Genomic DNA, 14,667 nt, shown 5'->3' on the forward strand with positions numbered 1-14,667 from the left:
CAGCTCCATAAAACTAATACACTCAACTTCAGTTTACGCAAGTGCAAAGACAGAAAGCCAAACAGTCCTGTGAAAAGAAGGCATCTCAATTCTCACTGTTATGTGTTTAGATAATCATTAGCAAGATTACCAATTCTATGAAGTCAGTTTCTACATACTTGTGGCTATGGCTTATCTTAAAGTCTGAATAACAGAAATTAAGACTTATTTGCGTGTGCACTAATAGATCTTTAAAATTAAATATTGTTTCATGAAGACTAGCAAAATAGTGGTTACAAACAGAAAGCAACACAACAGTCCCCCACATCAGCAAAAAAAGCCAAACAAAAAAAACCCACAAAACAAACCCACACTTATGTTAAGATGATAAACCATTTTACATTTAATATCAAAGAGCATATAATCTTGCTTTATTATAGGGTTACCCTGCAAATGCTTTCTTTTATGCTCCTGTTACTCATTAATGAGTTTGGGCACAGGGAAGGAAATGAAGGGGCACACCAGTAAATAAACTGAAGAGTTTTACCTTTCTACGGTGTTTCCTTAAATCACTAGGCTGACAGATGCATGCAAAGAAAAGAAATTTAGAAAAGCCGTATTTACTGTAAACTGTAGCACAGACTGAAACTAGTACAGACAAAACATATTAGGGAGAATATAAATAACAATTACAGCAATGGCACAGAGAAAGATACTGATTATGAAGTACTCTTCGAATCACAAATTACTTAAATGTATCTCAGAAGAGGGGAAAAGGAAGAAAAAAAAAAACCTCAAGACTTAGAGTTGCTTATCTACAAAAGTACCGTAGCTATTTCAATGCACTGGTAGCACAGGCAAATTAGTATATAAAACGTGCATTATCTTCAGCAAGAAAAACCTTAAAGTACATGGGGGCGTAAGGTGCTGTTTGCAAAAAGTGAGAGGATTTCCAGTCATATGTCAAGGACTTGCCTTGACCTATATGACCTACACGGTAGCCATAGCAGGCTTCTAGTCCCTTCTCACACCTTAGTGACTTCTGCAGTTGTTTCCTCCATAGCATAAAGCAGCCATACTTTACTACTGTGAAAGATGGAGTGCCAAGAAGAGCTGATTTCTATACAGTAACAGTATTCTGTTCTTTTTACTAAGCTTAAAGTGCTGGAATGTTTGAGCAAGAGCCTACCACCAACTGTATTTTATCCTCCATCCACTCCAGAAGCCACAGTATCTCACTTCCTAGGTACTTCCCACGTTTGCCAGTGCACAGAGCAAGGCAGCAAGTGATCAAGTTATTCAGACTGAAGCTGACAACAGTTTAATTGAGATAATTCGTTTAATAATTATCATTGCATTTGGTGACAAATTATTTGAAATGACTGTCCCCTTTGAAGTTTGGTGGGGGAGCTGTGTGTTGTTGCCCTCCCACAAATGACAACTTGTAATAATTTTTTATTTAGAATACATGCAAACTACGCAGCATTAATATGTAAATTTTTGCTCAATCTGGCCATAGATTACTATGGGTTGGAAGGGACCTTCATCTAGGCCCTCCTCAACTTCTTAGACAAAGCGCAGACAACTCATTTTACCCTTGCTGGATCTTCCATCTATTAAATCTGATAACCCATAAAAATGAAAATGTTTACCATATGGAATGAAAACTGTCCACAAGAACTGTTCCACAATTTATCATGTTGATGCTATTTTAATCACAAAGGGTTTTCAAAACCACTACTGCAGTTAGTGTTAAGCTAATGCTGCCATCGTGCTCATAAACTAATGCAACTTTCTATTAAAACATCAAAAAAATCCAAAAGAACTCAGTCTGATAATTCATAATAGCCATTCCAAAAGTTTCTAGAAAGCTCTTGTTTTGTGATTCTAGAAGCATAGCTTCGTGTTTTCCTGCTTTCACAAAAGCTGTCACAAATCAGTTGCCAGGTACCAAAACATCAGACAAATGCAACTGCAACTAATGGATCAAGTGCCTTTGAGTTACAAGTCTTACAATCCAAAACGAACTAATTATTTTACTTTTGTTCACTTACATTAAAATTTAATATAAGACACACATTCTTCTGATCTGGTTTTCATGGAAATAGCTACTTAAATTTGCATATGGTTTTCTGTAAAAGAACTACTTAGCTTAACTACTCACTACTGTGAAAAGTTAGGATATAAAGCACTCCACATTTTGAAGTGTTTTAGTTTCTGTAGAAGAAGTGTGCTTGACTCTGGATATACAGCTAGAGCTAGTATAATGTGTGGGGGTTTTTTCCAAAATGCAAGAAAGGCAAAATGATTCCTTTTTATGAAAAAAACAGACTTTCTGGTATATGTACACTTTCATTTTAAAAAGCCAGCAAAGTAATTAGCCAAAATACTTGGTTTTAAACACTCCTGTAAGAGACCTAAATGAGCCAATTACAGTCCACCTGCTCTTACAGTGATGGACAGCATTCCTTGTCTATGAATTGGTATGGTATAGGCATGATATGAGTGCAGTAATCCAAGACAATAAGGTGTACTAAGTATGATGTTGCATGTACAACTAGTAAGTGCAGTTTCCAAATGCACATGCAAGTCTGGAGACAAAGTAATATATCTAGAGCTAAGTTGGAGAAGAAGCATTTCCTGGAGACTGCTTGCGAATAAATACATGTATCCAAGATACTCCTTAATGAAAGGTATTCCACATATGAGAAACTGTTAGGTTTGCTTAACATTTACGTAAAAACAAAAAAGTAGAAAACTTGTATCTTGTTTTTACAGATAGGTTTACATGCATACAGCAGCTCTTAGAAGGATTCATTTAATAAGCAGTCATATGAATGTCAAAAGAATGGATCCATCTTTCTCTACTTGCTGAACTGCTAAGCCCAAGCTACTACTACATCAGCTGCTAGGTCTAACGGATACTTCTTTTACTTCACAGTCTTAATAGGCTAAAACAAGACACTAGCACCCATTAATATTAAACCAGCTGTGATACCTTCACAATCTTCAAGAGTAATGCAATATAGGTAAATCACTTTTTAGCTGAGTATTTAGTAGAATAGTGGACTGCTAAAAATTAATTTTAAAGCAAAGGGAGAAACTTGTTGCTGTACCAGGGGTTGAAAAGAAAACATTATTTCTTCTAGGAAGAGGAGTCAGAAGAAAGACCATGACAACAGAAGGAATACTTAGGCATGAGATGTTGACCAAATAATAGACTTGAGTTCTGAACGTTTTTCCTAATCATTATGACTGTATCTTACACTTTTTATAGAAGTTGAAAGGAAGCAGTAGAAAAACCTAGAGAAAGGAAAAATACAGCTGAGTAAGAAGGAGAGGAAGGGGAAATCAAACAGCCCATTTCCTAGAGAAAAGGAACACTCTTCCAAAAAGCTAAGTCAGTGGATACTTACCAGTGTCATGATACCTAGTCTATCCACCTCCCGAGCTGGACTATGTGGAATCCGCCTTGGGGTGGAACGGCCACTGCCAGGCGGGGAAGAACCAGCAAGTGAACCACTTGCATAGGGAGGAGGAATGGAGCTCATGGACCGGAATCGGCCATGGGCATCCAAACTTCCACTACCCACTCTGCTTTCAATCTCCTCTGCACGCTGCTCTGTGTTTTCCTTTTCTTCTTGTATAAGTCTAAAAGAAAAAAAGTTTCAAAGGAACATGACATTCAAACAAGCACCATAAAAACAGAAAGGCTGACTCAGGCATCAGAAAGAAAGCAGCACTTGGCAGACAAAACAGCTACACTGAAAATCTTCTAATCCAATCTGAAAAAAGTGGTAAACACTACTGCTACCACCATCATGCAGGGATTTCTGTCAGACTAGTAATACACAATCCCTTCTGTAAGCGGGAGTAAAGACAAAGAACCCAAAAAGAGTACTTAGGCATCAGCAAACGAGTTACTTCTTGTCAATTGCCCCCAGGGAAACTGAATGGGCAAGCACTATTTTCTGAGTAACCACACCAAAAGGATTTCTAGTATTGCAGACATTCATTTTTATCAAAACCCTAACAGCAGACAGACCATACCTAATCTCTTTGTTGATTGCATCCAACTGTTCTTGAAGCATCATGGCCAAAGTCTGAGCATCAGCCTGACCACTCGGCGATAGCAGATCAACTGAACTGAATATAGTCTCCCTATCATCCTCAAGGTCAGACACATCAACATCACTTTCAAATGCTTGTGCCACATTTGCCAATACACTTGCTTGCTGGGCTCGCTCCCAGTCCTGCTCGTTCAGAGTTTGAACCTAAGAGAATAAAAAAAAAAAAAAAAAAAAATTCCAAACTCAAACGGGAAGGACATGACATTGCTAGTGTTTTTCAAGATGTTTAAAATAATTTTTAAAAAGCCCACTTACGCACTGAATTCATCCATCAAGACAGCAATTTTTAGAGAAATGTAAAAAAAGCTACATTGTAGAAAACTTTACATCTTGCAGTTAAGTGAAATTTAAAAAGGACAGCCCCATTGAATAAATGAAAACATTACATATCTTGGCTACATACAGTCTAAATGGTAGATTTTTGCTATCAAATCCAATGAGAATATGGAATCGGCTTTACGTAATGAGAACTTGTGTCCTGAAAGGGACTTGAAATTGCTTGCAGAACAGTAACACGGTAGATAAGTAGATAAGGCACAAAAGTAGGACTGTTTCAAATTATATTTTGCAGGCTTATCATACTTAAAACAAATTGGACTTTAAAATCCCAATTTTGCAATTATTTGCTAATAATTAAAAAGAGTAGTAGCTGTGCATTAGTTAGTAAAACAGGCTATATAAAATCCAGCAGTTTTATTGCTATGCACTCCTATTCTAAAAACTCCTTGCAATAGATTAGCCTCATCTAATCTACTTTGTTACCGAAGTTTTATTTTTATTTTAATTTCAGAGTTCTGTTACCTTTGAAGGTTCATCTCTGAGAGCAGCCAAGCGTCCTTTCTGGGGACGCCTTAACACTGATGAGGTGCCATAAGAGTCTGTATGACTGTCAGCCACAGATGAAGATGTCATAGGGTATCTGAAGTCTGGTCGGCTAGAACACAAACATTTTATCCTTACGAAGGTAGAGGGAAGTTGGAAAACAAACCAAAAAAACCCGCCCAAATGATTCCTACTGTCCCACCAGTGCTGGGGTTTTTTTAAGCAGTATAAAAACTGCTTTATATGCTCTATAAAGAATACATTTCATAGCTGTGACTTAAGTATTTTCAGTTATAATACTCAAAATTACATTTAGCAAAGTGACTTCAAATAAATGAGAAAAAAAAAAAATAACTACAGTTAAGTGCTGGTACCTGTGATGATGTGATGTGGCTCTGAGTCTCACTTGGTCATTTTCAGCCCTTAATGCTTCAACATTTAATACGAGTTGATCCTGTAAAAATAAATAGATAAAATACATAACAACATGCTTAAAAAAAAGTGTCAAATACCAGTTTTGAACTAACATTTAGTTATTTCATCTCATTTCTACAAAACTCAGAAATAACAGGTTTTAAAACATACCCCTCTGATGTAAAATGTAAAAATTGTTTTTGCTATATGCAATGCAGCACCATCACAAAAGGGCATCCAAGAATAACTCTTTTGCCTCTCTACACTGTGACTCTAGGTAATGACAATGTATATTTTAAAAACAGCTACTAAATAAAAGTCACGTATTACTAACTTTACTATAATTAGGTGATAATATTTAATAAGAAACAAGAAGATTTTTTCAAGCTCTGTGCACAAAGGTTCTAAATACATTTACTTTTAACTTGGACATTTTTGCATGCTCTAGAAACTCAGAATTTAACAAGAGAGAAATAAATAAGAAAACAACAAAAAACTAATAAAGTGGCTGATGATGAACATCTGTGCCTTGTGTGAAAACTGCTGGCCTACACATACAAAAATTCAAAGCACATTTTGCAAAATATTCTGAATGCGTTCTTCATTTTATTATAGAAGCACAGCCTCTAGTTTGGCCTAGCTACTTACTAGAATGATTTGGGGAGATGCAGTACACCTGTGATTTAATAAGCAATAACAAGCATTATTTCAGAAGAGATAGTGTGACCACAAAATCAACTGCCACTGCTTAAGGATGCAAAGAACTGAAAGGCCCCACCACTATTGTTCGAGAAGGGAACTTGTCAGTTCCAGGACAAGCAAAACACCAGCCAGCTGCTATTGCAAAGGAACAGCCAACTCTAATAAATATTCCTCTCCCTGCCCCCTACTTCTTAAAACTTTGAAGATTTTTTTATCAGTCGAACAAGCATTTCATGATACCCAATGCTTTAAGAAAAAAAAAAATTATGGGAAAATACCCAACATTAAAAGTATTTCTCTTTTCTTTTTACAGTTCAAGGTTATATGTACAACAGTATAAAAACCTCTACGTAATCTTCAAACTTTGGTAAATTGCCAGCATATCCAGCCACTTTACAAATTCAGAAGTGTGATAAGTCTTTTGAGTAAAAAGCTCTGTATTACCTATAAAATGATCATAAAACTGAGGCACACAATACCATCAGGTAAGCAATTACTTTTACTTTTAAACAGACCAGGTAACGTGTGGGGGAATGCAAACCTGGTTCTGCTATGTAGCAATGCAGCGATTATTTTCCAATACAGTATTTCAGAAACGTGTATTATACCTTTTCATGCTGAAGTTCCTCTATCTGTTTTTTTGCATTTTCAATTTCTCGAAGAAGTGAATTCTAAAATAAAATGTATCACAAATTATGTTACTTATAAAAGCTTTTGTCTCTTAAACCATAACCAAGGCGAGTATCAAAAAATTTCAGTCAACATTATACAGATGCATCTTAAGTTACAGATACTTTACTGCTTACATCATTTCACTTTGACTATAGTTGAAAGCTCATCCTTTCAGGTGTACAGCCCTCTAAATAATGGATTTAGTAATAGTGCAAGTTCCACAAAAATTTAATACCAATACCAGCCTTTTAAAGCTCCATTTGAAAAAAATGGTAAAAAAAAAAAGGAATAATCAGGCAGCTAAAATAATTCAAAGTAATTCACTGAGCAGTTACTAAGGCATTACCAGCTGTTATCATTAGGCTTTCATTTTATTTTCAGTTGCCTGACCTACAAAATTACAATACAGTAATTTCTTGGATGTACTGTACCTCCAAAACGGCAACACTCAGTCACTTATGGGCCTTCATTAACACCAGAGCTGTTGTCTTTACAGTTATACCATAACTTCTAAACCACTCCAGTAAATATAAATACTTATAACTACTACAATCTCTTTACTCAAAGGAGTTTCCAAATTCAGACTAAGAACCACCTGAGAATTAAAAAACATTTGAGAGCCACACAATCAAAGAATTTCAGCTACTGTATTTGACTGTAGTATGTGATACCAAGACAAAAAAAAAAACACCTCCCCCTTCTAATAGGAAACTTATAACTGGGACTTTTTCTTTTTCTTTTCTACCCTTGCCAAGAAGTTCCACTAAACATATTTCCTTGTATTAAGTAATACCATTATTTGCATCATAAACGTGTAATAAAGTTTCATACATGAACAAAAAAAAAAAATCATTCCAGGAAAAAAGCCCAAGTGATCAGAACAAAGTCTTAAAATTTTACCTGCATGTTTCTTCCCAACTTATAAAAGAATGAGCTGGAAGCCACAGCAAGAATACTTTTCTAGAAGCTGTTACTTACAACAAAGGACAGCTACATTTTCCTCATTATTCATGAACATAGTTAGGGTTTGGTGACTAAAGGGGAGTTTGGGTTAACCGTAAGACCGCTCCCCCAAGTATTCAAGCATTTGAAAAAATAAAATGCAGTCAGGTGTTTTTCAGAAATTGAATTTATAAAGACTGTTAAAGCAACCTTGTTGAAGTCATAACAAGGCCCATAACAAGAATTTCTGGCGTACTAGGAGCAGTTCGTGATCTTGAAATTAGTGATGTCAACGAAAAACCGAAAGACAAAGTTTGCGGCTTTAGATGCCAGACAATAAGGACCTTTATCATTAACTCAGAAGTCCTACTGATTCTCAAAAATTTGTTCTGCACTACCCGATTCCTTGCAGCTCCCATAGCGCAAGCAGGGAAAAGACCAAACTAAATCTTTGTAATGATCTGAGGGGAGCACAAGCCCTGGAATTCCAGAAAGAAATGTCAGGTACCTGACCGATAGTTTAGGGATGAGAACTGAGTTGACGTGAACACAAGAGAAAGTACACATTTTTTAAAGTCTGAATACATCATCATATATTGCAACTGAAGCATTTTATTGCCATGGCTTTAAAACAAAAGCCACTCAGCTTTTATTGAAACATTTTCCCAGATGGTCATTTCACCCTCCAGTAAAAGAAACTAAGTATTTTTTTAATCTAAGACAATGCAATTCAAAGTCAGCATCAAGCGAAGTGCTAGAAGACACTGCTTTGTTCGATGCAGAATAAGGGAATCCTTTAAGACACGCATGGAAGAAAAATCCGTAAGGACCTAGATCCAAAAGCAGAAAGGAAAGAAACAGACTAAATTATGTCATGAGTTAAAGATTAATTGAATACAGGGGAACGCTCTATGATGTACACTGACAACCCAGGGAGCAACCGATTTACATTCAGTTAACCTGTCTCAAAATTATCTACCTGGGAAAAAAATGCAAGATTGTTTCAACTTGCAAGAATCCCACAATGACTCGGGGTAACTGGTACAGGAAAAAGCAGTGGGAAATAAAAGAAACTGAACTGAAAATGTCAAAGTTCTAGTCTGAATGCTTTGGACTTCCTGTACTACACTGGATGAGCCTATTTATGTAGTCCACACCAGTCAACTAAGAAAGCATAAAGCTTCTTAAAAGATGTCTTCTCAACACTGTAGTACAATGCCCAGGGAAAAATCTCAAAAAAAATATAGAATTTTAAGAACTTATTTTCAAAATCCACACTGGAAAACCAGCCTTAACAGAAACTACTTATTAATAAGGATTTAGTATTTATTCACTAAAGTTACAGACACATTGCCAAATACACAAATCACTACAGAATGTTGAGCACCTAATTAATGTACGTGCTGGAATGTGACTTGTTACCTTATCTTCCAAGGCAGCCATCCTTTCCTTGAGATGAAGCTGAAGCCTTTCATTAGATTCAGACAGGAGCTTATCAACAGTTTCTGACAAACGTTTATTATGCTCTTCGTTCATCTTCTCTCTCTGTCTAGCCTAGGATACATAAAAGCTACTGAAATACCTTAAAATTTACAATGTCTATAACCATTTCCAGGTTGTAAAAACCAGTAAACTTTCTTTAATCCAAATGCATTTTCTTTAATAGAAATATTTTCCCAAAGAAATAAGGAATACTGTATATACCCCCATGAATCTGTAAGAGAGTATAAGGAAGACTCAAGACTTCAGTAACTGCTCCAAGATCAGAAGCTTGAAAATCTGAGCTTACACTTCAAGAAAAAGCAGGTTTCAGAACCAATTCCATTATTTATAACCTAGGAACCGTTTCTTCCATATTAATTTAATTCATCAAGTTTTTGATCTCTCTCCTTATCAGTATGACTACCAGTTAGGTATTTCCAAACATATTTGAAACTGATTGGAGACTTCCAGCTTTTTCTTGACATTTAAGGTTAGCCATGGTATAGTGGCTCAAACCTCCCAACTATCAGCCAGCCTAAACTCTGGCTTCATTTTAGAGATGAGAAATAAAAACAGCTTTGTTGAATGGTAGGCAGCCATGAAGGGGTAAGATTCTTTCTTTCAGCTTTGTATCCTTGCCAAAAATATGTACAGTACCCTTTGCAGTTCTTGATTCTTTTCTTCTAGCTGTGCTTCCATCTGTCTCAGCCGTTCCTCTATATTGCCATGTCTCTCCTCAGCCTGTCAATTTGAAAGCAAAATTAGAATTTTTTTTTTAAAAAGGTTTCAGAAGCATAGAAACACTGAAGCACAGTAATATATCTAACATGCTTTGCGCAACTGCCATTTATGGGAATACAAAATGCAGAACAGATGCCTTTCTGTTGGTAAAAGGACCTAGTAAGAGTTTGCATGGTAAGTAACAAAATGATGAAGCCTCTCACCCCTAACTACCATGAATCAACTACTATTTGCAAATGAGCTTGCAACAGTAGAAGTTCATTCAAATCCCCATTAAAAAAAAAAAAATTAAATGCATTTTCAGCTTTTCCTTGCTAGCCTAGACAATATGACCTTTTGTTAGTAATCATGACAAAGCAGAAAGCAGCAAGCAGAAACAAGGACTAATATACAAATTCTACCTTCCTAAGCTTGGTGGTAAGTTCCAATACTTTAGCATCTTTAGCAGCAGAGTGTCCAGGAGACAAAAGGTCAGACTACAGAATCAGTTAGGGATGGGAAAGATAACAGGGAAAGAAATGAAACTGAGACTTGAGAAAGCACACAAACACAGACTTGAAAAGGCTCATTTGTAGTTAACTATATATAATTCTTCACACTTCATTATTCATTTGCAGCCTTCTAAAAATTTTAATGAGTACCATTACTGCTCTTTCCCCCCAAGTTCCTCACTTGGTAAACAGTGGAAGAAATCTGGGGTTCCCCTTCAGAAACAGTTCTTGTTTTAGAAGACTTTATGCCTATTATTGAATGAATTTTAATAAGAAGCAACAAAATAATATTCAGAGACACATTTTTGTAATGTAATAGAGCTAACAGAAAACACGCTCAAGTTCCAAAGAGCAAAAATTTTTAAAAGTAAATTAGGGTGTATTCATAGAGATGAACAGAAAACACAGAAAACAAAGGAGAAACATTTTCTGAACTAGTTAGAGGAAAAACAGAAACACAGTGTAACAAACCCAACACTTTAAGAACAGATTTCTTGTAGCAGGACACCAGAGAAGAGAGTCTTGAGGACACTGTCCAATTGACTCACCTTTGAAAGTGCTGCAACTCTCTGTGCCAGCTCAGCTTCCACCTCCGGCAAAGTTTCAGCTTTTCTCAAAGTCTGCTGCAGCTTTTGCTCAGCTAGTTCCAATCGTTCTTGCAACTGCCTGTTCTTATCTTCACTCTACAGAGAATTATGACCAGCAAATGTTTAGTGTTAAAATGATAATTCATTTTCATGAAGAGGGACATGAGGATGCAGCTTACTGCCTTTACTAGACCTATGGAGAACAAACTGCCCAAAACTGATTTCATAACCAAAGATGTTGCATCTTCCCCTTCATTACATGAGAGAACTTTTTTCTCTACAATTTTTTTTTTTTCTGCAGGCAAATTTTGTGCATTCTGAAAGCAACTACAACACCAAATAAACATAGGTACAGTATGGGAAGCAGCATAGAGCAAGTTGTGAATTTTCAATGTCAAGGCTGTGCTAAGACTGAGTTACATCAAGGAAAAAAATCCTTCCTATTTTAGGTAACACTACACATATTACTGCAAAATTTATTTTTATTCAACGTGTGTAAAACTTCCTTTTAAAAATTATACTGAAAGGCACTTCTCTAGTTGACGAAGAGTTGCCTGGCTTCCTCTAGTTAGAAAGTGATTGGCTAAACAACCATTCCGGGTTTTAAGTCTGAATACTTCATGTCAAACACACGTCAGATTTCCTCCCACGGTAAGGCAACTTTTACTTCTATTATAGGTTATAAAAATCACTACACACTACACAAATTTTAAAACTGTTTTAGCTTAGAATTAGTAATTTTCACACATGAAACTACAGATGCTTGGATACACATAGAATAATTTAAAAATCCACAATTAACAGGGACAACAGCCCTGCCTGTACCATGAGCAAGTGCACTAAAACACTCAAAAACATTTCCTCTCTCCAGTACACTGCCTCATCTTCATTCCCAAGGTAAAACTCTGTACAATGCACTCCTCCAGTTACTAAAAAACAATCGCTAACAATAGCACATTATAGATGATATTTATCTTCCTAAAAGCAAAGTGCTTTAGTACAGTATGAACATTAATTATTTCCATTAGTTTTATGCTGAGCTAAATGTACTTTTATCGTAGTTCAATTTACAACCTGTCGATGCATGGAGTCTTTAGTGGCAATTTCGTTTTCAAGTTTATCATTGAGGTCATGCACAGATGTAGCTTCACGTTGTGCAGCGAGGTAGCGTTTCTCAAGAGTTGTAATTCGCTCTTCCATGTCTTCCTTTTGGGCCATAGTCTATGCAAGACACAAGACAGAATTTAGAATATAAAGGATAATTACTTAGTGATTAAACTGGAGGGAAAACCCACAAACAAAAAATAATTAATAAAAAAAAATCAGATATACTGTTATTTCTCTCAGTAAAAAAAATGAAGTAGAAAGAATAGTCTCACTTAGGCTTACAAGCTCAATGACTTTTTTTTTTTTTTTTGAAGTGAATACTTAAAAAGTCTAGTCTTTATTATATTACACCACAGATCTGCTACTTATATGCTATGATGGCACAAACACAGCAAATCTTTACTTTCCGGGATGGTCAGAGAGTGTACTTGGATTTAAGCACGCTCTCTTTCGATTTAATAAGGATACAGTACACTGCAATAGATAGGACCTTGGAGATCAGTGACTCATCATTAACAGGACCTGTCAATCACACCACTGAAATTACAGCGATTCTTCAACCACATACATCTTTAAAAATAAAAAATTTAAACTTCACAAATAAGATTAGCATTTCTGACAAGATCAAGCATCTTTTCAAGAACATGTTAAAGTTTGCAATGCTACATCTCTAACTTAATATATTTGTGAAGTACATAGTTAGTCATAGATTTATTCTGAAGACAAATTTTCATATGCAACTGGTCTTTGAAATAAGAAAATAGCACCATCATGGTCCAAACAATTTTCTTCTCACCTATCAAACCAAAGGCATTCAAAAGCACAAAAATGTAACTGACACTGAAATGTTATAAAGCAGTTGCATTTGCAACTACCCAAATTTTGAAAGTTTATTCCTCACCTCTCGTACATCCCTCTGTAACTTTGTATTCATTTCTTCAGATTTTATTAAGTCTTTTCTAGCTGTGTCCAGATCTTCTTCCAGCTCTGTTACTCTGCTAGACAAAGCAGTAAGACGTTCTTTCATTTGTGTCTGCTCTTTGTTTTGCTTATCTATGATGTCTTGGAGTTCAATCACTTTAGCAAGGTTTTCATCGTGGCATAAGGAACCATCAGAGGATCGCTATTAAACGGGAGGGGGGAAAAGAAGTATTTGCATGTTACACAGAGACTTGAAAAACAAACTGTTACTTACCTGTAAACACCCCAGACCCAAAATAATTTTATTATTGGATAGATTGCAAAAGTTGAAATTGCAGTAACTGAAACTTTTTAATTAAATCATCACTCAAAAATATTTTATTATAGGTTAAAATTAAAATATTATAGTTAATTTTTAAAAAATTGGACATCAGCTAAAAGTAAATAGCTGTACCTTCCCATTTGTAGTTGGTGTATTTTCCTGTTCATGATTTATATCCAGCATCCCATCTGGAAGTGTTTTCTTCTGATTATTTTGCTCTTTCAGAATCATTAACTAAAAGAAAAGAAAAGTTTATATACATATGTTTCAAGTCCTTTCTCACTAATAATACAAGGAACAGCTGCAAAGCAAAGGAGCAAACCGACAATTACTGATTCTACTGCAAGGTACGCATTAATAACATATGGTACAAGTACTCAAAAACTTATGGCATTGCAACCCAAAAATTTATTATTTTAAAGCCACAGGAACAACTTTTGTTGCGATTTTTTGGAGGGTGTGGGGGTAGTGGTATGGGAGTTAGGGTTTTTTTGTTTTTCCTTTCCTACACTTTCAAAGTGACTAAGTTAAAAAATAGAGTTATCCCATGGGGGGGGGCGGGGAGGGAAGGGGAAGTAAAAAATAAGAAGTGAATGTGAACCTTAATAACTTAATAAATTACTGTGTACAAATATTGACTAAACACCCACAATGCACACAAAGACTTTTTTTAAAAAAAGCTTACCTCTTTATGTGTAGTACCTAGTTCTTCTTCCAATAAGCTACATCTTTCAAGTGCTACTCGTAACCTCTCCCTTACCTGAAAGAGTAATTTCAAATAATTTGAAATTAAAAAAAAAATCAATTTCATTTATTGCCATGCCCTTTCAGATAATAAATGACACTGTTTCCATTACACTTAGAGACCTGCTTAATCTTGAGTCAGTACTAATTACAACATATGCTACAAAAAACCTTCTAGAGAAACAATGCATATCTTAGAATCTAGCTGCTTCTTTTTTGTCATAAGCAAATCATATCTCAATATGACCTGTACATTTAGGCAAGAATTAAACATATCCAGAAGTTGCTTGACCTTTGGTAAGGCACGCAGTGTGTATGCTTTTGCTTCTTTACAACATGGAAGAAGAGGCAGAATTCAAATTAAAAAAATTTGCCAGACTTTATACACAAGGTTCACAAAAGTTAGACAAAGTATGAGTTGCCAGCAAAATTCACAGTCAACTTTACCACTTGCATATCTTGCTGCCAACATTAGGCACAACTAAAGGGCGGAGTTTCTTTAATCCAGCTTTATTTGATATTACAGTGTAAGCAGATTCCTCTCCGCCTGTTCTCTCTAGTCCATTTCTTGTATTACATAATCAGAAGGCTAAATCCTGATATTACACAGG

The 14,667-nt window shown here is 35.7% G+C and overlaps 1 protein-coding gene across 4 annotated transcripts in view; it reads right to left on the minus strand.

Moving 5' to 3' along the window:
• The window catches only part of PPFIA1 (PTPRF interacting protein alpha 1), a 75,198-nt gene that overhangs the window by 21,409 nt on the left and 39,122 nt on the right, over positions 1 to 14,667 (minus strand). For all 4 annotated transcript variants that reach the window (XM_035892623.1, XM_035892624.1, XM_035892625.1 and 1 more), the window contains 12 exons: positions 13,998 to 14,072; positions 13,445 to 13,546; positions 12,971 to 13,192; positions 12,037 to 12,183; positions 10,924 to 11,058; positions 9,801 to 9,884; positions 9,084 to 9,215; positions 6,656 to 6,718; positions 5,306 to 5,385; positions 4,911 to 5,043; positions 4,030 to 4,253; positions 3,396 to 3,630 (listed from right to left, as the gene is read on the minus strand). In XM_035892623.1, the coding sequence (XP_035748516.1) occupies positions 3,396 to 3,630; positions 4,030 to 4,253; positions 4,911 to 5,043; positions 5,306 to 5,385; positions 6,656 to 6,718; positions 9,084 to 9,215; positions 9,801 to 9,884; positions 10,924 to 11,058; positions 12,037 to 12,183; positions 12,971 to 13,192; positions 13,445 to 13,546; positions 13,998 to 14,072 (1,632 nt within the window). The remainder of the gene's footprint in view (positions 1 to 3,395; positions 3,631 to 4,029; positions 4,254 to 4,910; positions 5,044 to 5,305; positions 5,386 to 6,655; positions 6,719 to 9,083; positions 9,216 to 9,800; positions 9,885 to 10,923; positions 11,059 to 12,036; positions 12,184 to 12,970; positions 13,193 to 13,444; positions 13,547 to 13,997; positions 14,073 to 14,667) is intronic.

The sequence above is a fragment of the Egretta garzetta genome, unplaced genomic scaffold (assembly GCF_000687185.1).
Source record: "Egretta garzetta isolate BGI_Z169 unplaced genomic scaffold, ASM68718v1 scaffold454, whole genome shotgun sequence".
In the NCBI taxonomy this organism is placed as follows: Eukaryota; Metazoa; Chordata; class Aves; order Pelecaniformes; family Ardeidae; genus Egretta; species Egretta garzetta.